Source organism: Phascolarctos cinereus, unplaced genomic scaffold, assembly GCF_003287225.1.
Source record: "Phascolarctos cinereus isolate Bilbo 61053 unplaced genomic scaffold, phaCin_HiC Scaffold_4;HRSCAF=312, whole genome shotgun sequence".
Lineage (NCBI taxonomy): Eukaryota > Metazoa > Chordata > Mammalia > Diprotodontia > Phascolarctidae > Phascolarctos > Phascolarctos cinereus.
In genome coordinates, this window is record NW_027555847.1 from 443,708,422 (window position 1) to 443,732,904 (window position 24,483).

At 36.1% G+C, this 24,483-nt stretch overlaps 1 protein-coding gene across 10 annotated transcripts in view; it reads right to left on the reverse strand.

The window, feature by feature from the left end:
* The window catches only part of RALYL (RALY RNA binding protein like), a 786,001-nt gene that overhangs the window by 112,300 nt on the left and 649,218 nt on the right, over positions 1-24,483 (reverse strand). For 8 of the 10 annotated variants that reach the window (XM_078153349.1, XM_020995771.2, XM_020995770.2 and 5 more), the window contains one exon: positions 19,493-19,525. The exons of the other annotated variants lie outside the window; for them this stretch is intronic. In XM_078153349.1, coding sequence (XP_078009475.1) covers positions 19,493-19,525 — 33 coding nt within the window. The remainder of the gene's footprint in view (positions 1-19,492; positions 19,526-24,483) is intronic. 10 annotated transcript variants of the gene reach the window in all.

A 24,483-nucleotide genomic window follows, 5' to 3' on the forward strand; every position in this document is an offset into this window, starting at 1 on the left:
GGGCCAGAAGTGAGAATATGAACCTTTATTTGTGGCCTAAGTTTGTACTTCTGGCTACTGATGACAAACTAGGAGCATTTCCTTGGCAATAAGATACTGCCATAGCAGCAAAAATTTAAACAATCCCTGCTTAGCTACTGTTTCCTTGTTAACCTATTATGGTAACTCTCATTTTTAAAAAAGACAAACAAGCAATTTTATAATACCTCACATGATTCCAGGCACCTCTCCATAGAGGAATGATGGATTAATTCAAATTGGGCAAGTATTACAACTAGAAAAGCCACAGAACATTGTACAAATCATTATTTCCATGATCAGTAATTTGTCTACTATATAGTTCTCTATTTTAAAATTGCATATTTATGTAATTCCCCTCTTTTGTATAGGGTCAGTATAGGATAGTATTACCAGCAGACTGAAGCAGAGACTAGAGTTAATCTATGAATATTTTACTTAAACATGCTTTTTTGACTTCTCTTGTAATATCCATATAATTGCCCAAGTTTATGTAAAGATGTAGTCTAACCAGCACATCCCATTTTAGCCTTAATCTTAACTAGGTAAGAATATACTGCAATCATAAGGGTTAGACTAAGTGATAAAAGTCTTTTTGGAATTCCATTACAAGAACTGTTATACAAAAAAAAAAGAATAATATTTAGATAGGCTGAGGAAATTTGTTCGTGACCCTGGGATCATCTATAAATTATTAATGTAGTTAAAAGCAGAGGCAATTGAGAGGTTGGAGCAAGTGTGACTTTCCAAGGAACCCCCTCAGGATGAACCACCTCAGGGAGGGGGAGGAGAAGCCTTTGCTTAGGCCTTGGCCACGTCTCTGGTCAAGGTCACTTCTCTCCCATCACCTTTGGCCATAGGAGGACCAAGAATGGCATGGAGGATTTTGGATTTTCCATCTTCCCATCAGTGTTCAAGTGATATCTTTGGATCAACTGATGCCAGTGTCTGCATTAAGAACCTAGCACAGATTTAACATGGATTCATGGCTCCACAAGGAGCCTAGCAAAGATACTAAACATGTCTAAGGAGAATTTCTCAAGCATGCTTTGAATGGAAGAAAAGAACTTGGTATGTGTACTTTCTAAGCCTATGAAGCATAGGTGAAAAGTCAATTCTAGAAGGAGACCTGTTAGGTAAAGGCATGGAGGGAAGCAGGCAATGAAATAGAACTGGACTTACACTTTACAGTTTACAGAGGACTTACAGTTCTTTGACTTATAGTAACACTGGCAGGTTAATCTCCGAACTAGAAAACTTTTCCCAGAATGCTGTATGTAACTTTTCTATGTGACACAGACTTTTCCTTGGGGGAAATGGGGGTGTTTTGTATCAACTGTTCTCATTGTACCACCTTAGTAAATATACTTTTCTAAAAGCAACTTAAGGCTGGCTTGCTCAAATGATTCTCAAGTAATAACCTTGGAGGGGAAGTACATCACTTGGGGCTCAAGTTGTAGGGCATCCTAGAAAGCCATCCCAACTCCTTAAGAGTAGTACTCTTAGAATTCTGATGGGGAAGGTTTGACTTGCTTAGTGGAATCTGACTCATCAGGGTGAGAGGGGCTTGAGATGAGAGCCTTCAGAACTTATATTTACACATATAAACAAAGATGATTTGTATGCCATCTGGGTATCAGAAGTACAGATACATATCCCAGTGAAAGGTGGGGGAAGGCACATGATCACATTTATGTCATATGAAAGTTTCAATGCTATTAAGAATCTCAAAGAAAACTGTGGTGATTAAAGGTAAGGGAATGAATGAATGAATCCAAACTGCAGAATCCTGGTGGTGGAAGGGATATCAGAAATGATGTAGCTCAACCACTATCTGACTAGGAATACCTTTTACAACATCTTTGGAAAGTGCTCAACTAACCTCTGATGGAAGGTGTTCAGTGAAGGGGGAAGCCTTCAATGAGGTGGTCCATTTCACTTTGGGAAAATGTGGCAAATGTGCTGCCTTTTGACTTGGCCATGTGATTATTGAGGGTGCTTGGAGAAAAGGAGCTTGCTGCTATCATTGTGGCTGGATAATCAGAAAACTTCAATTTCATTCAAACTTTCACTCTCATGCATTTGTATAAGTGGTCCACTACTAGAATGAACCCCCCTTTCACTTTATTCACAGAATCCCAAACTTCCTACAAAATACAGCTTGGGTAGCACCTCCTGCATGAAGTCTCTCCTGATCCCCACCCTGGCCTCTAATTACTAGTACTCTCTTTCTCTGGGAGCTACTTTGTGTTAATTTGAAGATATTTTAATGGTTATCCCTTCTAGTATTGCCAGTGAACAATAATCTCTTGGAAGTCAGAGATGGCTTTATGTTTGTAGTCTGAGAAGATTAAGATTGAACCTGCATAATTTTCTATTTGATCCTTTTTCCAAGTAATTGATTTTGACCTGTAACTGCTTTAGTCCTGTAACTGTTTGTTGCAGTTCAGAGTACAGCTGGTCTGTACGCTGGATTTAAAAATCCAGCTCTCTTGCCTCAAGGAATTTGACTCACCTTGGGGAATGTGTGAGAAAGCAAAGGAATCTGGGCCTGATATCTTTACTCGGCAAACTTATCCTTTGCTGTCCGAAGGTCTGGGCCACCATCTCGGACCTGTGCTCAGACAATGAATGCTTTCTTAGTCTTGTGAGAGAAGAAGGGAAGGTTGTTGCTAGCCCCCATCACCAAACTTCCAACCAATCATATTCCTTGCACCTCAGCTCTCTAACCAATCATTTTGCCCTTAATTTCATGATGTCATCTACCCTGTTCTGTTCTTTGTTCTATAATACCAAAAACTTATGTAAGAGGAAATGTCCTCTTGCTTGGAATCTCTGAAATAAATGTGGGCAAGCCACGGTCCCATTTATTGATATGTAGCATGCCTCTGCTAATGAATCTTATCTTGCTTAGAGATCTGCTGAAATTTACCCTTTTGTTAAAATTCAATCATGATAAGTCCCAATGTACTATCATGAATAGTGCCTTGCATATAGGAAGCACTTAATGAATATTTAGTTGAATTTAACTGAAATAAGTTTTCTGTTGACCTATCTATTCTCATGATCCCAGCTACCCACATATTGGCTACCTTTCTGTTTGTTAAATAAGAAAAATAAACACTTTCAAAATTTTAACTATTCCATTTTGGTATTTAAGTACTATCTTTCTGCTACTGAAACACTTCTAGGAAAATAAAATATTGTACTTTCAAATTAATGATATTGCTATTTATTCCTTGGCTGAAATCTGAGTTTTCCTTTTGCAACATCTTTCCCACAGGAAACTGTGATCCAGTGCTTTAAGTGTTAGATTTGAAGACAGAAGACCTGGGTTCAAATCCTATAGCTGTTATTTGTTACCTATATGACTTTGGACAAGTCACTTCACATTTTGGGGACTCAGTTTCCACCTCTGTAAAATGAGAGGGTTGGACTAGATGATTTCTAATGTCCCTTCCAGCTCTAAATCTTTGACTTTATGAATGCTGAATTTGTCTAAGTTCATATCTTGGTAGAAAAATCTTGTTAAATGTTTGTAATTATATATGCTTTTCTCAAAGCCAAGAAAAAAGACTAACATGTTTCAACATCAGAAAATCACATATGATAGAAGGCAAATCCCCAGGCATGATGATTTCACTTTTCCGGAGGGAACATACACATACTTGAGACAAAGACTTTGAATACAATGAGTTTCCAACTTCATTGGGTAAATAAGTAACAAGGGTATTTTTTACAAAATCAAATATTTGGAGCCCTGCTTTGTCATCAACATGAAAAATAACATGGTATTTTTTCTTCTGATTTTTACCGTAGTTGCCATGGTAAGTGAATTAGAAACTTTTCCCAATGGTCAATAGTATTTTTCTTTAGAAAACTCTTTAGGAATGAGTGATGTATAACTTTAATGACATTTGTTAATATTTCCTACTTCTGGAAGATATTGATTAGACTATGATCACAGAATTGCCCTGGAGAACTAAATAGAAAATCTTTATGAATCAGAAAATGTTTTGTACTTTGAATATGTAATTAAAATTAGTCAAAAGGCCAAATTTTGTAACTGATGAAAAAAGATCAACCATTTGGAGTTTGGATGAGTTGTATTTCATTGTGTAGTGAGGGTTTTGAAACTCTTGTCAACAGTTTTTATAATGCAAATATGAGTGCCACAATGCTGAAACCAATAAATAACTTTTTTATAGGAATAATGATTTTCCTGAATAATGGGGCTAATATTCAGAAGTATATAACAAGTGAAATGAATTTATAGACTTTAAATCACTTTAGGGTGGAGGGAGCCTAAGGTTTTTCCTTTAAGAAAAGGCTTTGATCTCATTCCTATTTCTATGGCTTAACCTCAGTTTTCACAGAAAACAGAACTAATATCTAGTCTACATTTCACAGTAATATGTAAGGATTTATTGAATAATGAAAGAGCAAACACTATTTTAGACCATCTGAGAAAGGTCTCATAAATACAAAGCGTTCCTTCATATTAATAAGTAGGATTCAACTAAAAATGTAGCTTTAGATAATAGTAGCTTACATTTCTAAAATTTTGTAAGTGCTTTTCTTACAACAACCCTGGTTGTTGGTGCAAATATTATTACTCTGATATTACAGGTGAAGAAATGGAGGCACAAAGGGCTTTTTGCTTGGATTTATATTTAGCAATGTAGTTGGGCTGTATCTGGCTGAGAACTATGAAATTCTGAACTTGGCCAAAAATCTTGAAGATATTAAAAAAAGATGTAGATGCCAAGAAGAAACTCCTTAGCCCTTAATGCTAATATAAAGTAATGTTGTCTGGATACTTCCTGATTTGAAACAAAAGCTCCTATTCTCTCCTCTAGGATATGATAACTTTCTTCTCCCTGAGATACACTGTGCTGCCTTTGAACTAAAACACACTCATGACACCAAAACTACCTTTTATTATTCCACTCTTTCCCACCCAGTTCCTCCCCTTCTCCCACTCCTGCTCCCCTTCTGTGACACATATTTGCTTGGTGGATTCTGACATTTGAATCATGGTGCTTGACTAGGAGAGGTCTCTCTCCTCACCTCTTTGATTAATTTAATGGTAGATTTACCTGTGATCATTCTCACAGAACCTGAACCTTAGTCTCCTAACTCAGATAGATCACTGTTTCAATAGCAGCACTTATCTCTATAGATTTATGAGAATTAAACTAAAAATTAATTCATATAGATATAGTCTTGAAAATAAATACAATTATATTTTTAAGTCACAAAAATGATTAACCAACCTTCTCTTTCCTAAGGAGGGATAAATATAAGGGAAATAAGAATGCTTTGTTATTCATTCAGCATATTTTGCTTCTCACAATGACAAAGTCATTATTTACAAAGCTAATTTAAAAATGTATGGGGCCTAACACAGGATTTCAGTATGAATTAATAACACTATCTGTAACAATACATTTCTACTATAATCTTTAAGGATACAAATTTCAGTTCAATCATATTCATTCATTCCATAAATATACTGTGCCTCAATGACATTACACTGAATCTTTCCAATTTAGTTTGACATTGGGAGTGGAATCTGCTATGGCAAGAAGTTTTTCTTGTCTCTGCTCAAATTTCTTGACCTACTGAAATGCTCCTAAAAGAAAGGGAGCAATGGTGTTAGGGTTATCCATGTACATTTGTAGTGTTTTTAGCTTCTTGTATGGATGTTGTTGTCAGATAGTTTTTTTGCACTACTAGATTGTGTACTTGTTAGATACAAGAGGAAAATATTTGCAAATGCCCACAGGGCAGAAGATTCTTTTCATTTATTCATTCATTTAACAAACATTTATTAAACACCTACATTTAATGTACATGTAAAGGTTGCCACATGCAACATGATTTTACTTAAAATGCGGGGGGGGGGTATCAAATACAACATTGAACTGGCAAATCATTGATATGTTCCAGATTTGTTATATGGCTGCATCTATTTAAAGACCAGATGTGGGAGAATTTACAAATATTCTTAGTGCCTTAAAGTGCTTATTAAACAAAACTTTGGGCCCTATTTTAACATTTAGATTGCCTATGATTTATAATGTCTTTTTCAACCCATCATACCAATTCTCTATGCACATTGCAACATTTGCCTTAATGTGGCGCTTTATTATAAAGCTGTAAAACAGACAGTGTTGAAAGCCCTTGTAGCGCCGCCTTGATAAGCCATTAGAAATGAAGCCCTGCACTGCTGCTTCACTTACAGAAAGAACCTAAATAAATCTATGTAATGGTTCTGTGTCTTTACTTCCCTCTATGTTAAGCTATATTTCTGCCTAATGTAATCTGCAATTACTTACTTTTCCCAGGGGAGGATATTCAAGTGAAGAAATGAAAACCATTTCCCACCTCAACCAGAATCTTCATCTCCCACAGCATCCCTTAATTGTACAGATTGTGAAAGGCACTTTCTCTTTGGCTTTACAGCATTTTTCTAACTCAAGAGGAATGAGTTCCCACTTCTTAAAAATGCATTCAGAAGCCCTTGCATTCAAGATACTACTGTCAAAATGTACACACACGATTGATTACCCAATTTATTGGTGATACTGTACATGTCATCATTGTGCAGTTTAAATAATTTTGACAAGTGCAGAAGGGTATCATTGACAGGTGCAGAAATAAATGATGGGTTTAAGCTTTCAAATGTTTCTCCAGCATTTCACTGAGTGGCAGGTTGATAAATTAAAATTATAGTTGCCGCATCAGGCCTGAAAGAATAACCACTTCAGATTTAAAAAAAAAAGTGCTCCAGAAATTTTGTGTAGTCTCCAGAGAAGTAGCCTGAAGAATACCGAAGGAAAAAAAATGAACAAGTGAATTTCCTAAAGGAATCATTAATTTTAAGGTAGCAGTGTCTCTGCTTGGAAAAACAAAAGTAAATTTTTAGGTGGAGAAGATTGCCTTAATATCCTTTCTTCCTTTCTCTAGGAGAAATGCAGAAATTTGATATGCTTTCACATTTCCCCTCTAGGTTTGGCCAATATGTAATTAATTATTTGCTGTCAGATGTACACATTCATAGCTTCAGGTTACCTTTCCATTGGAACATCTCATTTGTCTTTGATATTACTGAACTTTCAGATTGTAGTTTGTAGGCAATGCTTCTATCATCTTATCAACTTGCCATGTAAGAAATTTCCAAGTTATTTAATCAGTAACTCATGCAAATTTGTCTTCAATGATGTCTTTTCTATTTTTCAGTTTCTACTTGTTCCCACTGTCACTACCCTTGTCCTGACCCCTAGATAGTTATGACTGTAAAACTTCTGATGCCCATCCCCACACACAATTTCCATACTTTAACCATCTTGTTCCCCTGTTTAGAAACCTTCAGTGGCTACCCAAGTAATCATGGATGCCCATCATTTCATGAAAATTCAAAGTATCATCTATCACAATCTATTTAATTTATAGATGAAGAAATGAGTACAAGGGGGTCCTCTCAAAAGTCAGTTCATTCCATTTTAGATACCTCTAAGGATGCTCTATTTTATTTATTAAATATTTCCCAATTATGTTTTAATCTGATTTGGGCTTCACTTAAGTTTGACGCCTCTGCTGTGATAATTCCTTAGAGCAGAGAACACTAGTTTTAAAATCTGAACATTTTGTTTAAAGTCCTCATAATAACATTTATTGATTGTTATGACCTTGGGTAAATCACTTGGGCTCATTTGACTCACAATTCCCTTACATGTAAAATGATGGCATCGGTAATGGATTATATTATCTCTAGGTTTTCTTCTAGCTCTTTCAGTCTATCATCTTGTGACCATATTTAACTATAAAATACTTATAACATGGCTACCAGAACAGAAATAAGGGCATCATGCTGCTACAGATATCCCTCCAGATTGACATCAATCAAGACATTACATCCAGCCAGTCAACAAGTTACCAATCCAGCTGAATCATCATTCAGAAAGTATTTCTTCATTATATTCATAGCTAAATAAGCCCTTTTTGTTGACCTTATTTTTCTTAGTCTCAGCTCAGAATAAGGATTAGCCTTCCTGGTATTACTCTCATAGGCCCGCAATACTCTTTTGTATTTTCCATTGCTTATGTGCTCCTGCTTCCATTTTTGTTCACATGCTTTTAAAATCTGAACTCATTAAAGAGCTGCTTTGGGAACCCACATCAATTTCTCTAAATACCTTCCTCTTTTTTCATCATTAGAATAATTCATACTTGCATTAGACAAATTCCATTCCTGACAGGCCCCCATTCTTCCTGAGTATCTCCCTCTTTAAAGTCTCAGGACATATGGATCTTTTCCTTTTAATTCCTTGAAATTTGATTTCCTAAAATCCTAACATTCCTAAAATGTTGTATAAATAAATAGTGACATTCAGCATTCACCTCTTGACTATCAGGACTTCAGTAATGATGAGGCTATACTATTAACTTCTCGTTATTTCCATTTCACCAATTAGTTCTTTCTTATTGGCCAGAATTAGGCCTAGAGTAATAATTTTCCTTAATATTTCTCCTCCTATGTGAGAGATAAAATTATCAACAAGCTAATTTAAGAATTCATCAACTGTCTGGCTTTGAATGGAATGGTCTTTATGGAAGAAGTCCAAGTAATTGAAGTTTTCCATAATTACGAGGAAATCACTTTGTAAACCTTGAAGCACTATGCATATGTAAACCATTGTTGTCATTGTATCAAGCCTTTGCACCATTTTGGTGATCTTTACTAACTTTCTTCAACTGGATGTACACTAAGTGGCATATTCCAGCTGTAATATTACTTCTATTTTTTCTCCTTTTTTCCTCATCCAACCATTATCCACTATTCTTTATTCCTTCTATTTCAGGGAATTCTATTCAATAATTGATTTTAATATATAATGCTTTTCTGTCACTCCTCCTAATAGATGTATCATTTGATTAAGGGATCTCTTTTAATTGTCATACTCCAGTCATGAGGCCCGTTCTACTAAGTCTTTGTACTGACTGTGAGGTCATATTTACCTGACTGCATTACATTTTGGGTAGCTAGGTGGTCTGGTGGATAGAGCATTAGGTCTGGAATCAGGAAGACCTGAGTTCAAATCCAGCCTCAGATGCTTACTAGCTATGTGACCTTGGAAAAGTGACTTACTATGTCTGCCTCAACTTCCTCAACTGTAAAATGGTTTTTATTATAGTATCTACCTCCCGGGGTTGTTGTGAGGATCAAATGAGGTATTTGTGAAGTGCTTACTATAGTACCTGGTATATTTTTGTTGTTGTTCAGTCATTTCAGTTGTATCTGACTCTTTGTGACCCCATGTGGAGTTTTCTTGGCAGACATACTGGATTGATTTGCTGTTTCCTTTTCTAGTTCACTTTACAGATAAGAAACTGAGGCAAACAGAGTCAAGCCATGGTTACATAACTAGTAAGTGTCTGAGGTCAGATTTGAACTCATGATAATAAGTCTTCCTGATTGCAAGCCAAGTGCTCTATCCACTGAGCTATCTAGCTGCCCATCTGGTATATAGTAGGCACATGATACTTAATCTCTTCCCTTCATCTGATTGCCATTTTCAAATTCTCTGTATTATCTACACTTTATGAATCAACATACACATCTTACTATGTTCATATGAGTTGCTAATTTTCTTTATAGTTATTTTCTTCTGTTAATCAGTAAATACTTCTTCCACCGTGTTTCTTCAATGTAACACATGAGATGCCCTCTAGAGTCTAACATAATGCTATGTGGCTAATGTTCCCCCATCCCATCTTTTTCCAATTTTCAGTTTAAAATACAATTGTTTTGATTGTTAATCTCTGGGCAAGCATATTCTTCCCAATCATTGTGATAAGTGCCTCATTTCCAGCAAAGAGGTCACAGCACAGTTAGCTCAGGTCCCAATATTGAACACAATTTACATAGCCTGCTGTTCACATTCCATATCTTTCTATGTCTTCTAACGTTCCAAACTTCAAATTGAAGAAGTGATAAAAGCATAACCTTGTGATCTGAAAGCCTTTAATTTTACTGCCTAATTTTCCTTTGAGATATTTTCTAAGTTATGTAAGTTGGGTTTTTTAAGTCTGTTTGTCATAAATGAGGATAAATTATAACAAATATAATAAAATACCACCCTCTTACATAAAGCATGTGAGGAGAGGCACCTTGGTGTAGTAGAAAGCACACTGGATTTGGAGGCAGACAATGTGGGTTCAAATTCTGCATTTAATCTCGGTGTGTCAGAGTCAGTCACTTTGGCTCTGAAGGCCTCAGTTTCCTCATCTGAAAAATAAGCAGGTTGTCCTAGATGACCTAAAGGTTCTTTGCAGCTCTAGGTCAATGATCCTATGACCTCCCACTCCCTTATTCATATACGGTTTTTATAAGAGACACCTCTGGAAAGCCTCTCTCTGAATTACTTTTAGCCACCTACTTTGAAATGCTAAATTTTACTTTTTGTTTTTCCCTTATTTTCAACAGATTCTAGCTAATTTAAATAAAGACTAAACCGTTTTAGAAAGGATAACTTTTCTTAATTAAATATTCAGTTTTCAAGAAAGATATAATGTAGCTTAATTACAGTATGAAAAGCAGTTATGATATAAAGATTTAAAGGATTATAACAATACTGTATAGTTTATGATGTTATTAAACAAAAAACCTCAGACAGAAAACCAATAAAGGTAAAATGGCAAAAAATTATTACATTATAATTCACATTCTAAGGAGTCTGATTGTAATTTTTAAATCATTCTATAGATTGAGAACAAATTGGTCTGAAAAAAACCATTTTTACATACTTAAAATAGTCTTCCTCCAAATGTAGTCAAGGGAGTTAACATTTAGTAACATAGCTAATAATGAGAACCAAAGGGGTTTGAATCCTGAGTCTAATGGTAGCTAAAGGTATCAGAAAGTAACTGGAGGTCTCTGAGACTCAGTTTCCTTATCTGAAAAATAAATATAATAATACTTTTGGTAACTACCTCACAGGCTTTTTGTGCGGTCAAAATGAGATAAACTATATAAATCATCTTGCAAAGCTGAAAATGATATAATAATGGCAGCTGTTATTACCGAGAGGGAACATGGCACAGTTGATAAAGACCTAGTCTTAGAGCCAGGAAGACTTGTATTCAAATTCTACCTCTGACACATACTGGCTGTGTGACCCTGGGCAAGTCACTAACACTCTCAGTTTTCTACCTCCCTAAGACTGCATACTGCAGAGACAGTGCTGCTCTGCATTAGTTTAAGAGAGTTTCCTTACCCAGAAGTTCTCCAAAGCAGTGAAATCAAAGATACAATTTTTATCCCTATTATAATTAGACTTGTTCTGCTTGTCTCCAAAAGGCAGAACTTGAAAGAATGGTTATAAGCTAGAGTGACAGATCAGAGCTGGATGTAAAGGAAAAAGTTTCTGAAATTTAGAGAAGTAGCATGATACCTATGAGGTAGTGGGTTTCCTTTTATGAGAAGTCTTTAAGCAAAAATTAAATAAAGACTTCTTAGGTATGTTTTACAAGGATAGGAGGAATCTAACACTTATTACATACCTACTATGTGCCAGTAACCATGCTTTTCACATATTACCTGATTCGATACTCACAACAAATCTGGGAGGTAGGAATTATCATGACTCCCATTTTACATATGAGAAAACTGAGGCAAAAAGAGGTCAAGTAACTTGCCTAGGGTCACATAGCTGGTAGATGTTTGAGGCTGGATTTGAAATCATGTCTGCCTTATTCTAGGCCCAGTTCTCTATACACTGGACCACCCAGGTCCCTCTAAACCTCTATATTTCCTTTACAAGAAATTCTTGCTCGATTATGATTTTGATTAAATGGTTTCTGATGTTTTTCCTTCTAATTTGAAATTCTGAGCTTCTAATCACAAGCCTTGCATGGGAGTATAATATAGTAGTGATGGAGACACTTCAATAATGCAGATATCCTCTTAAGTTCTTTTTTAACTAAAAGCTGAGAAATTAACACATTTTTGGCTTGCCCTGATTCCATTCAATTTAGTTCATGAAACATTTGTCACATACTTACTTGTTCTGGCTATGGGTTAGGAATAAAAACACAAAATGAAAGTCAAGATAACTTGAGCAGAATAATTTCATCCTTCAAAAGATAGGAGGACTTGACAAGGAGACTGCTTTTTTGACTTCAATATAAACAGCAGAGAGCTACTGAAATAGAAATGATGGAACTTTGGAGGGGAATAGGCAAAAGATGATTTTACTTTAGATTTTATAATATGAAAGGTAATGAAGGCTGGCATGGTCTGATATATACTGCAGGTTTGGGGAAAATAAGTTCTTGGGTCTCGGAGTAGGTTAATTAGGTTCTCAATGCCTAAACTTTCATTGGAGGTGTTAATATGTGAGGGATAAGATACTCACTGGAATGAAATTCTGAAGATCAAAGAGAGAAACTAGGAAGAAAATGAGTAATCATGAGACTGATAGGTATGCATCAACCAATTTAGATTTTTAGAAACAGGTATAGAAGTTACAAGCTCTTGCTAGTAATGGAATGAATAGAAGAGCAAGGTTGGTCGTTATAAGAATAGTGTCAGAAGCATTCAATCTCAAAATGCGCTGAAGCTGGGAAAGAATGGCAAAGACAACCAAAAGGCATTAAAATTTTTTTTGAAAGTTAAACTGTTAAGTAGAGGATGATCAAATAAGCATGTGACTGTTGCTCTAGGTGAACAGGATGATCTGGTAAAGGACAATGGAGAGGAGGTAGAAATAATCAACTCTTACTTTGCTTCTGTTTTCTCTGATGAGGAAACTGATTATTGAAACTGATCTATTTTCCAGGTCAGCTGCTTTTCCAATGAGATATTTCACATTGTTTTCTAATTTTTCATTCTTTTGGATTTGTTTTACAGTGTCTTGATTTCTCATAAAGTCACTGTCTTCAAATTGCTCTATTCTAATTTTTAAGGAAGTATTTTCTTCAGTAATCTTTTGGACTTCCTTTTCCATTTGGCCAATTTTTCTTTCTAGGGCATTTTTCTCCTCATTGGCTTTTTGGACCTCTTTTGCCATTTGGGTTAGGCTGTTTTTTAAGGTGTTATTTTCTTCAGTATTTTTTTGGGTCTCCTTTAGCAAGCTGTTGACTTGTTTTTCATGATTTTCTTGCATCACTCATTTCTCTTCCCAGTTTTTCCTCTACTTCCCTTACTTGCTTCTCAAAATCCCTTCTGAGCTCTTCCAAGGCCTGGGACTGAATCATATTTTTCTTGGAGGCTTTGGATGTAGGAGCTTTGATTTTGTTGTCTTCTTCTGGTTGTATATTTTGATCTTCTTTGTCACCAAAGTAAGATAATATAGTCTGACTCTTTTTGCGCTGCTTGCTCATGATCCCAGCCAATTACTTGAGTTTTAAACTCGTTGTTAAGGTAAGAGTCTGCTTCCAATGTGGAGAGTGTACTGTCCCAAGCTTCAGGGGTTTGTGTAGCTGTTTTCAGAGATACTTGTAGGGACCTGTAAATTTTCAGTTCTTCCAAGGTGGTATGATAAGGGGAGGTGTTTTCCTTTCCTGGCCTGTGACCACAAGTATTCCTTTCTGTCCTGTAACTGTGAGGAAGGTTTCCTCTCCACAGCCACTCCAACCTCCACCACGCCAGTGCTCCTCCTCACCCCAGCACTGCTGCCCAGAACTGTGACCCAGATCCACACACAGGCAAAGCAAGAGATTCCTGCCTCAGCACTGGCAAAGAGTTCCCTGCAGTCCCTCTCTGATCAGCCACTGGATTCCCCCTCAGTCTGTGGGCCGGAAGCTCGTGAAGCAGCTCCAGCCCCCCCCCCCCCCCCCCCCGGCCACGCTGTTGGGGAATGGAGTTGAAACCCAGCCTTCCTCTCTGACCACCAACAGAAACAGACTTTTCCCACTGACCTTCTAAGTTGTCTTTGGCATTCGTGGATTGAGGAGTCTGGAAACCTCCACAGCTGCCCGCAATTCAGTCCTCTGAGGGCTGCTCCTGGTTTGCTGCAGCTTACGTACCCGTGCTGCGCTCCCAGCCCAGCGCGCTACACCTTTCTGATCAATCATCCAGGTTGTCTTGGGCTGGAAATTTGTTTGACTCTGTCTTTTTGTGGGTTCTGCTGCTTCAGAATTTGTTTAGAGCCATTTTTTATGAGTATTTGGAGGGGTTTGGGGGAGAGCTCACGCAAGTCACTGCTTTCACTCTGCCATCTTGGCTCCACCCCTATCTTTCCTGTTCTTTAGAATTTCTCATTGCTTAGCTCAGGGGTCAGCAAACTATACCCAGTAGGGAAAATCCTGTACCCCTTTCCTGCTTTTTTTTTTATGACCACAAGCCATTATTGTATTTAAAAATGTAAAAACCATGCGTAGTTCTCAGGCCATAGAATAGGTGGTGGGCAATATTTAGCCCTCTGTCATAGTCTGTTGACCCTTGGGTTGTATGATACAGCCTTCTCACAGTCACTACCATCTGTCTCTCCATTGCCCTTTAGGTGATGAGTGTTTCCCTTCTTTTCTCTCAAGGCCTTAAGAAATTTGGCCTAGGTAGTTTTGACTATTGCTTTTGTATTAGCTATATGATAATAGACAAATCATTTAAACTCTCTAAAACTGAATTACCTTATTAGTTAATTGAGGATAATAATATTTGTAGTATCTACTTAAACAGCTATTGTTGGTAATCAAGTGATACTTCTTGTAATCTTTAAAGCACTATACAAATCTCAACCATTATTATCAAAGTCCAGTTTTGGTGCACCTCATCCATGAATTTCTCTGTCCTTGCTTCTTCAACTGAAAGTCATGGTGCAGATCAAAGACAAGTGGGTTGTAGTCAGAAGACCTGGGTTTGAACTCCCTGCTATTCCTTGCATACTATGTAACTGAGAAAATCAATCGACTTCTTTATGATTGTTTCCTCATCTATAGCTTATCTCAGACGATTTCCGTTTCCATCTGAAATCCTAAAATGACTCTATCTTCTAAATTTCTTAGAACACTTTGTCTTGATCTTCCTTTTATCCTGAACATTTTTTTATTCTTTTCATATTTTAAAGTCTTGTTTATATACCACCTTATTCTTAGATGACAAGTTCCTAGAAAGCAATGAACTTTTCTTTTTTCTTTCCCTTCCTTCCTTCCTTCCTTCCTTCTCCTTCCTTCCTTCCTTCCTTCCTTCCTTCCTTCCTTCCTTCCTTTTCCCTTCTTTCTGTTGTTGATATTGAATTCAGTCAGATAGTCAGTCGGTAAACATTTATTAAGCACCCACAATAAGCCAGGCACTGTGCTAAGCTCTGGAGCTACAGAGAAAGGCAAAAGATAGTTCCTGCTCTTAAGGAATTCACAGCCTAATCGAGGAAGTGACATGGAAACAGTTATGTACTAACAAGCTATACTAGGATAAATTGGATTTAACCAACAGAGGAAAGGTATCTAGCATTAAGGGAGATTAGGAAAAGTTTCTCATAGAAGGTTGAATTTTAGCTGAGATTTGAAGGAAGCTAGGGAAGCTTGGTGGTAGAGATGAGGAGGGAGAGTATTCTAGGTATGTGGGATAAGTAGCAAAAATGTCTCTCTGATGATGGTGTGTCAGGTATGAAAAATGGCAAAAATGCTGTGACACTGGACTGAAAAATAAGTGGTTGTGGTGGTAGTGGGGAGAGAGGGAGGTGTAAGAAGACTGAAAAAGTAGAAGAGGGTCAAGTTATGAAGGATTTTGAAGGCCAAACAGAGGATTTTATATTTGATCCAGCAGTTGATAGGGAGCAACTGGAGTTTATTGACGGGGGAGTGGAGGAGGATGACACCATCAAATCTGTGTTTAAGGAAGATAACTTTGACAGCAGAGTGGAGGATGGACTTAAATTGAATTGGTTGATGGTTGGTATCCTGAGCATAACTGGATCTCTGCAGTGCCCAGTAAGATATTGCTACAACCAAACACTGGTTAAATCACTTTTAGGGTGAGGGATCATTCCAGTTCTATTTTACCTTCTCCTCAGATGATAGGGTGAATTGGGGTTATATAAAGTGGTTTGCCAATGGTTTTATGTTGTAGGTCTTGGCTTTCTATGTAAAGGTACCTTGGAAAATTTGGGAATATTTTTTTTTAGCTCTTTTTTATTCTTTGTTACATTAAAGATATTTATCTCACCTGGAGTTTTATAATAATAGCTATGAGTCAATATAATTGGCAAAAATGAACTTGATTTTTTTAATCCTAAAATTGCTCAGGCTTAAATTAAAGTAAATACTAATTTAAAATTTTCTAGAACATGTATGTGTGTACACACACACACACACACACACACACACACCCCATACTTATATGTATATATATATATATATATATATATATATATATATATATATATACACACACACAAACACGTCTGTGTATTTGTATACAGTACTACAATGAATAATTCACACCGTGAACATTTCAAAACTTAACAAACCCAGGAAATTTTATATGTCTCTGGTTCTTTATAAGTGAAGTCTGGCTAAATTTCAGAGCACCCAACAGCACTTTCAGCAAAGAAGGAAGATGAGGAGATGGGCCCTGTGTTGTTTTCAAGGCCCATCAGAGTCTAGAAGGATTCAGAATTTTGCAGCTGTAGCTTTAGGGGTAAAAGAGGGGCATGGCAAGACTGCTCACATAACTGCTCTTTTATTTTGACATTGAGTGGAATTTCCATGGTGAATTTGAGGGAAATTTTAAACTGATCATTTTTTCCTTAAGAATTTGAGATTCTGATCACAGATCAATAGCCTTTCTTCATGTGCCAAGAAATTTTAGATTGACGAATATTTTGGCTGAATTTAATATTTGTCCCTTTAATGTCAGTTTTCACAGTGGCAGGTTAAGTTTTATATGCCAGTCAGGGTATATAGGTATCAAGAAAGGAATCTGATTCACAACTTTATGTTAATTACAGTACATGTTAAACGTGTATTGATATCTTCTTCCCATTTTGCAAAATTTATTCACAGTTATTGGTGCTTATAAATAAAGATTTGACAGTCTGTTATTTTTTCTTACTTGATGGTTAATTTCCATGTACATTTCTTTCTTCATATAAAAATCATCTTTTTGTGACTGCATGTAACTCTAGGCAATGCATATAAAAGAAAAGTTTTATTTTCTGATCGAATGTGGAATACCAGCTCAGTAATAATTCAGTTCTCTGGCTGCCGTTGGGATCCATTATGGATCTATTATGCCTGAAAATGACTCATAGAACAGTAATAGTCCAGTGGAGCAGTAAGTTGCTAAATAGGACCCTAGTGGCCCAGAAGAGTTAAAGCAGCTTCTTGGGGTAGATTACTTTTAACCAGTTTAGGCCCAGAACAATTTTTTTTTTCATTTATTAGAGACAGAAATTGTTCTTGAGAAAAATGATACCATACTTTGACGTCACTTAACAATCCATATAAGAACAGCAAATGCCTTTGCAAATGAGCCAAATAACTTGTTACTTTTAATTAGTATACCAAGAGAGGCATTGTGGCAATGGAAAAAGAGTTGGTCTTCTAGCCACCTGGATCCAAGTGTTGTCTCTGACACACATTGGTTGTATCACTCAGGGCAAATCATTTAACCTCTTAGTGCTGTAGGTAGTATCTCTAATACTTTAAGGTGACTGTCTGCATTGCTATGGAAGGTCTTACTGGAAGCTCACTATGCCAATTAAATTATGGGTCCAGTCCCAGTTCCTATCTCTCAAAAGGCCTGTGCATGAGTACAGCAGATGACTTTATTATCCTAATATACCACTGCAAGCAAAGATACAGAAAAAACTATAAGAGACTCAGAGTCTGTGTTGGAATAATACTATCACTGTTGATCCTGCTTTGGTTTCTGGGGGATGGAATTTTCCCAAAAAATAACAGGGACTTCACATCTGTGGGCTGTATACTGCTTACATTAACACTGGCTGAATTTAAAAGGTTAAGAGTTTATATACAAACAACTATCATTCTTTTGGGTTAAAGTGTCGAGAAGGGTGTTAAACATGTAAAAAATATGAAAAACAAAAGTTATGTAGGATGTGGTCTTGACGTTATACAAACAAAAATGGAATCAATGCAGACTAATTCATGAGAAGAGGGAACAGTACCAGACAAAACAAAATGAAACAAAAACTTTGCATCAAGTAAGACCACAGTGTTACTTCAGTCCCTTTTGACAAGAGAATGAAAATTGGAAAATCCATTTCAATCATAAGGCAATTACCAAAATGTGGAAAACAAATCTGCTGAAAAGGTTTATATGAAACAAATTGTTTTTTCTATTTTAAAATTTTCTGGTAAACATAACACACTGCACTGATTCTTCTGTTTGTTATTTGGATTGAGTTTAAAAGTATTTCTTAGATGCTTGGGAAAGAAGAAAGAATTCCACTGGTCAGTGGATGAGCTTAGCACTTGACATCTAGTAGCAAAATTTAAAGTAATGGGAAAAAAGTAATGCTGATCATTTCCAATTAAAAGCCCTTACTATGATGTTTCTGGTTAACCTAATTGGCATTAGTTCAATTTTCTTTACAAATGCACCACTACTCTTGCCAACTCCCCTGTAATTTCCCTAAAAGCAAGCACCAAGAGAGAACATCATTTATCTCTTCTTCATATTCAATACCACATATCCTCGTACTAGGCATTAAAAGTACTTAATACTTACTAATTGGCTAGCTATTAAGTAGAATAAACTTTTATATTTCACAAAATTTACTCCTCAATAACAAAAAAGAAACACATTCAGTGAGTTCCAAATTGCAATAATGGCAAATGTACACTATTGTTAGCAGTGCCATAAAATAATAAAATCTTTGAAAGAGCAGTTGGAATTTGAGACCCCTGCCATGATTCAGTGTTTACACACCAGAGCTCGTTAGCTTGAAGTCTCACCTTTATTTGCCTCAGGGTTCTTCCTCTGTGTGTTCAGAGCAGCATTCAGTATGATGGTGTTGGGGAGATGAAAGTGAGATAAGAGGAAAGTGGAAAAGAACATGTATTGGAAGACAAGTTTAGAGAAGAAGAGAGGAAGCAACACTGAATCAGAGAAAATGAGAGAAAAAGAGAGAAGAGAAATTGGATAGACAGAAATGTTAAGATTAAGAGGACCTGGGAGAACAAATACCCAAAACCAAACTTACCTTTCCGTTATAAATCTACCTTTTAAATTTCCTTTGTGTTATGTTTTGTTGAAGGGCATGAAATTCTATATTCATTCACTAACTGGATTATTCATGCTGCAAAATTATTTACTGCACACATTAGATGGCAAATTTTCATGAAAGAATTAAAAAAACCCATAAACATTGATGTTCTATGAATAAAGCATGCATTGATATGACTTCATATGGAATATGGAATTTACATGATATTAGAAGGACCCTATTATTCAACTGAGTTAAACAATTAATGTTGAAAGAAGATTTGCAGACATACTCACCCAACAGACAGGAATGGCTCCTTTGATTCAAGTCTATCAAGTAAATAACACATATTTTAAAATATATACACTGAAAATAAACAATATGTTTAGCATTTGCAAGATGCCTTTTCATGGAAACAGTAAAATTATTGCATCTGTAGGCACACAAATGCATAATTTAGCAATTCTGAATAATCAGAAAATATAAAATCAGTTCACCTACTGTGAAGCAGAATTATTTCTCTCTGGGTTAATATAAAGCCTATCTGAAATGGAAGAACATTCTCATTTAAAGGAGAATTCTGTGTGAGCATAATAATAATAAACAAATAAATGGATAGAATAATCTCTGTATTCAGTACATTTACTATTTATGAGAAATTTCTTCATAAGAGGGTCCATATACTATCTCTTTATGATTTAATAATAATAATAAATAAATTTGTATTTCATTTGACCAGATTTCAGTTCAATCACTAATTGCCTTGGTATATAAAGTATGTATTTTGTGATTGTTGTTTAGTCATTTTTAGTTATGTCTGGTTCTTTTTGATACCTTTTGGAGTTTTCTTGGCAGAGATACTGCAGTGGTCTGACATTTCCTTCTCCAGTTCATTTTGAAGATGAGGAAACTGAGGCAAACAGGGTTAAGTGACTTGCCAAGGGTCACACAGCTAGTAAGTATCTGAGGCCAGATTTGAATTCAGGAAGATGAGTCTTCCTGACTCCAGGCCTGACACTCTATTCATTGAACAACTAGTTCCCCACTATGCCACCTAGCTGCATAATTCCTTCATGCTTTTAGGAGGCCATTTAATAAAACTTTACTCACGTTCTCAGGAGTAATTTCTTCATAAAACAATGGTCAGATCAACTCCATAGGGCAATTATTTGCTATTACTATTTGTCTTGAAATAAAAAATTTCCAAAATTCATCTTCTCTGAAACAGGATTTTTTTAGAACCAAACCCTATTCTGTCACAATGTCCATTTTCATTCAGAATTAAGAGTGAATGAATGCAAGTTTATTTGTCAGGAAAGAAGTAACATATTGATGAACTGTATTTCTATTTTGCCTTTTGTTGTAAATTATAATTCTTTAATTAATATGTCTGCCTTAACACTATTAGGAAGTGAACTTCACAAGGCATATTTAATTCTGTAGAGTAAGACTCAAGAAACACATTTTTGTATGCAAAAAGCTCTTATCCTCTACATAAAATTGGCTCTGGCAATATAAGCCTAAATGTAAACATAATTTATTAAATTTTTCACTAACAACTTTGTGTTATATCTTTATTATACACATTCCAGAAATCACCTCTTTCTATTGTACTTATTTTTAAAGTCAGTAAGCAGCAAGATTATCAAGTAACTACTGCAGGAATAATATTACACATAGCATTTTATATGTTCCATTTTGGAGACACAAATTATAGATAAGAAAGAAGGGACAACATTTGATACCTAGATTCCATAAGAGCTAAGTTGAAAAAAAGAAGCCAATAATTGTCTTTAGTATTTCCTTTATGGTACTAGCTGTACCATGTGACATTGGACAAGTCACATTTTTTTTGGGGGGGCTCAATTTCCTTATTTTCAATATGAGGCAAATAACCATACTAGATAATCTCTATGATATTTTCCAGATTGAGAAAATATGTTCCATGAATTAGGTTAATAATTTATAGCAGTAAACCCAACTATCTACTTGACAGGTCAAGACTTCTGCCCTATAAAAATGGTACTTTTTAATTTTATTTTCTTTTTGTAAATGTTTTAAAATGAGACAAGCTTTTTTTTTAAAAATCATAAGGCTCCCCTGCTCAAAAATGTGCAGTGGTTTTCCATTTCCTGCAGGATAAAATCTGAACTTCTTAGCTTGTCATTCGAAGCGCTCTACAATTTCCTCTTAAACTATCTTTCCAAAGTTGACTCCTACAATGTTCTTTCATGATTAAATTTTCACTGAAGTACCCTAATGCTGGTCTCTTCATTATTTTCTAAGAACACTGTGATTCTTCCAGCTTTATTGGCTCTTTTTAGCTATCCAACTTATAGCTATCCTTCAAGAGTTGTCTCACTCCAACTTTACCACAAGAAAACTTCTCCCACAGTCAGTAATATCTGCCTTCTAAGAACTTAAATCATTTGTTATTCATACCACTTAAAAAACTTGGTAATATATTACATTCAATATCATTTTTTGCCATTGTCTCATATTGTTATTTAACTATTCACAAATGCACAAGACTTTAAAGTTCATTCAGGGCAGGGTTGTATCTTAAAAATTTTGTTTCTCCTCCAGTACCTAGCACAGCACTCTGTACTGCAGGGACTAAGGAGAGAGGGTTACTAGCTTATACCTTATTACTTGAAATGCCAAAATGACATTGGGAGCATCACTTATTATCAGCTATTGGTTCTCAATCATGAATGATCATATGGGAAAACCAAGAAAGATTTGTACATTATTCTGGGAAAAGAAATTCTTGGGTAGGTTAGTTTTAATATTTGTCATTATTTGAGTTATATTGAGGACTGGAACCCTGATTTCATTGGTTTAGGCAACTTTAATGAGGAAATCCCCTTCACCAATACAAATTAGTGTCTTCTCTACAACTTGTAGCAGAGATATGCCTAGAGCACTGGGTGTGTAGTCAAACGTCCAGCATATAGAGGCAGGAATCAAAATCAGGTGTTTCTGGATCAGAGTCCTATCTATCAATTTTGCCACACTGCTTCTCCTGAGTTGTTTCAATTCACTAAAGAGAAATATTTCAATTAAACATTTATCCTGCTGATTATGCAAGGGAGTTTGCTTGGTACTTGGGTACAAAGATGAATAAGAAGCAGTTCCTACCCTTAAGGAGTTCATGGTCAAGCCGGCAAGATTATATGCTACATGTATGCAAATAATAATTTGAATTCATTTGGATGGGTTCATGATTCTCATGGTGCAGTTTCCTCTGCTGGATCAAATTGAGTCCTCTCTATATCTTCTAATCCTTTGTGATTCTTTTCTAGGTTGCCCCATTAATCCTCCATATATAGGATGTACCCAATATGATAGTTATTTTCCTCATTCTTTTACTTTTTTTTTTTAACAAATATAGAACTTGAGCTTATGAACTATGGTTATTAGTGGATGTGGTTGTTCACACCAAGAGTGCCTAGAATCTGGGTAGCTTTTTTTTTTTTCTGGAACACCACATGTGAACAGTGGGGGACAGGGGGAGGTTGAAGGTCAGAGTGGGAAAGGCACTGGAATTGTTTTGAAGATAAAGAGAGCATAAGGCTGTCAAGGATGTTGAAGAAAGATTCTGACAGACATTCATGAGGTAACTTAAGGCCTCCTAAACTTTAAGATTCTAACTCATATAGCCCTTTATTCATACTTGAGGAATCAGCATAATTAGAAGTTCAGGCAAAGCTGTACCAAAGCATATGGCTGGGCTTGAAGTAGGATTTGAGAGTGAAACTAAAGACATACCAAGAATATTGGGAAGGGTCACCAAAAAATCAAGTGCTTGGTAATCACATACAGATGCCTACCAACACAAAAGAGTTGGTTATCCATTGCAATGTCATAGTGTGGCCAAAGAGGATGAAAACATGGAAAATTTAATTTGGCAATAAAGGCTTTAGAGACCTTTTTTGACAAAGCCATTTCAGCAGAGTTTTGGGAACAGCAACTAATTTGCAAAGAACTAAGGAACGACTAAGTGGTGAAAAATTCAAAGCCAACCATGTAGACTAATACTTTTTTTCTAGTTCAGTAGTGAAAGAGGAAAGAGAAGAAGGTTGATAGGTTGAAAAGTATTGTAGACCCAACTTTAAAGCCAGAACCCTCTTAGTTCAGGGTCGATGTTGCAATGAAATGAGGCACTCACAAGTCACTGAACATTTAACAAAACAGGATGTTTACTTTGCCCTAACATAGCAAGGATATCCAACAAGGATATACAGTAAGAATAGAGAGGTGCTTAGTTTCTCTGTAAGCATCCTCCTGACATTCTCAATCTGGAAACTGGCCTGTCATTAAGGTAGGGCAACTGGTGTGGTCTCAGGCACCCACCAAGTTCAAGAGGCGCCAAGCTTACAGGACTTAGATTTTTTATTGGCCTAGGCCAGGGAACTACACCAGAGAAATTAGGGCCAATGAAGTTTCGTGAAGGGAAGATGCTTCACCAGGAAGCCACTAGGGACTAAAGGAAGTTATGGGGAGGTTGTGTGTGGGGAGAAAGCTATGTTAGGGTAAAGAGAACTGCATCAGGGAACTGCTGCCTAACACAAAATGATATCAAGTGATTTTTTTTTTTTTGTATAGGAGAAATAAACATTTCCATGATGAGAGGAAGCATCCAGTAGAGTGGGAGATTTAGGGAATGGAAGAGATGGTTAAAAGAGGAAGATATGAAATCTACATCTCTAATTCTGATATACTGACCTGCAGACCAGTATCTTTTGGTGTGTTTAATACATCTCTCACTGAATGTCCTATCAGCACTTCAAACTCCATGTGTCCAAAATCGACACTGTGAAGCAGGAAGGGATCATTACTTTGTTAAATATTATTGTGCTGAATCTTGTAAGGGGGCATTATGGTGCCCCTCACAAAAAAAAAATCTGAGACATTTGTGAACTTAGTTATGTCAATATGGATAAGTCATTTAAATTACAAAAGTTTCAGTTTCCTCATATGTAAGATTTCTGGATAATAACACAGTGGCCAACCTACCTCTGGAGTACCTGTTAAGAAAGTTCTTTGTAAAATTTAGAGTGATATAAATGTTAATAATTAGCCACTATATAGAGTTCAGGCTGTATAAGACCTGAGGCAAAGTTACTGAATTTGGCAATTAGGAGGCCAACAGTGAACATTGAGATAGCAGTGTAAATTGAGGGTTGGAAGTTAGATTATAAGAGGATAATAAAATCACAGATCTAAAGCTAGAAGGAACTTGACTAGCCAATTAGTTCAACTTTTCATTTTGTAAATGAGGAAA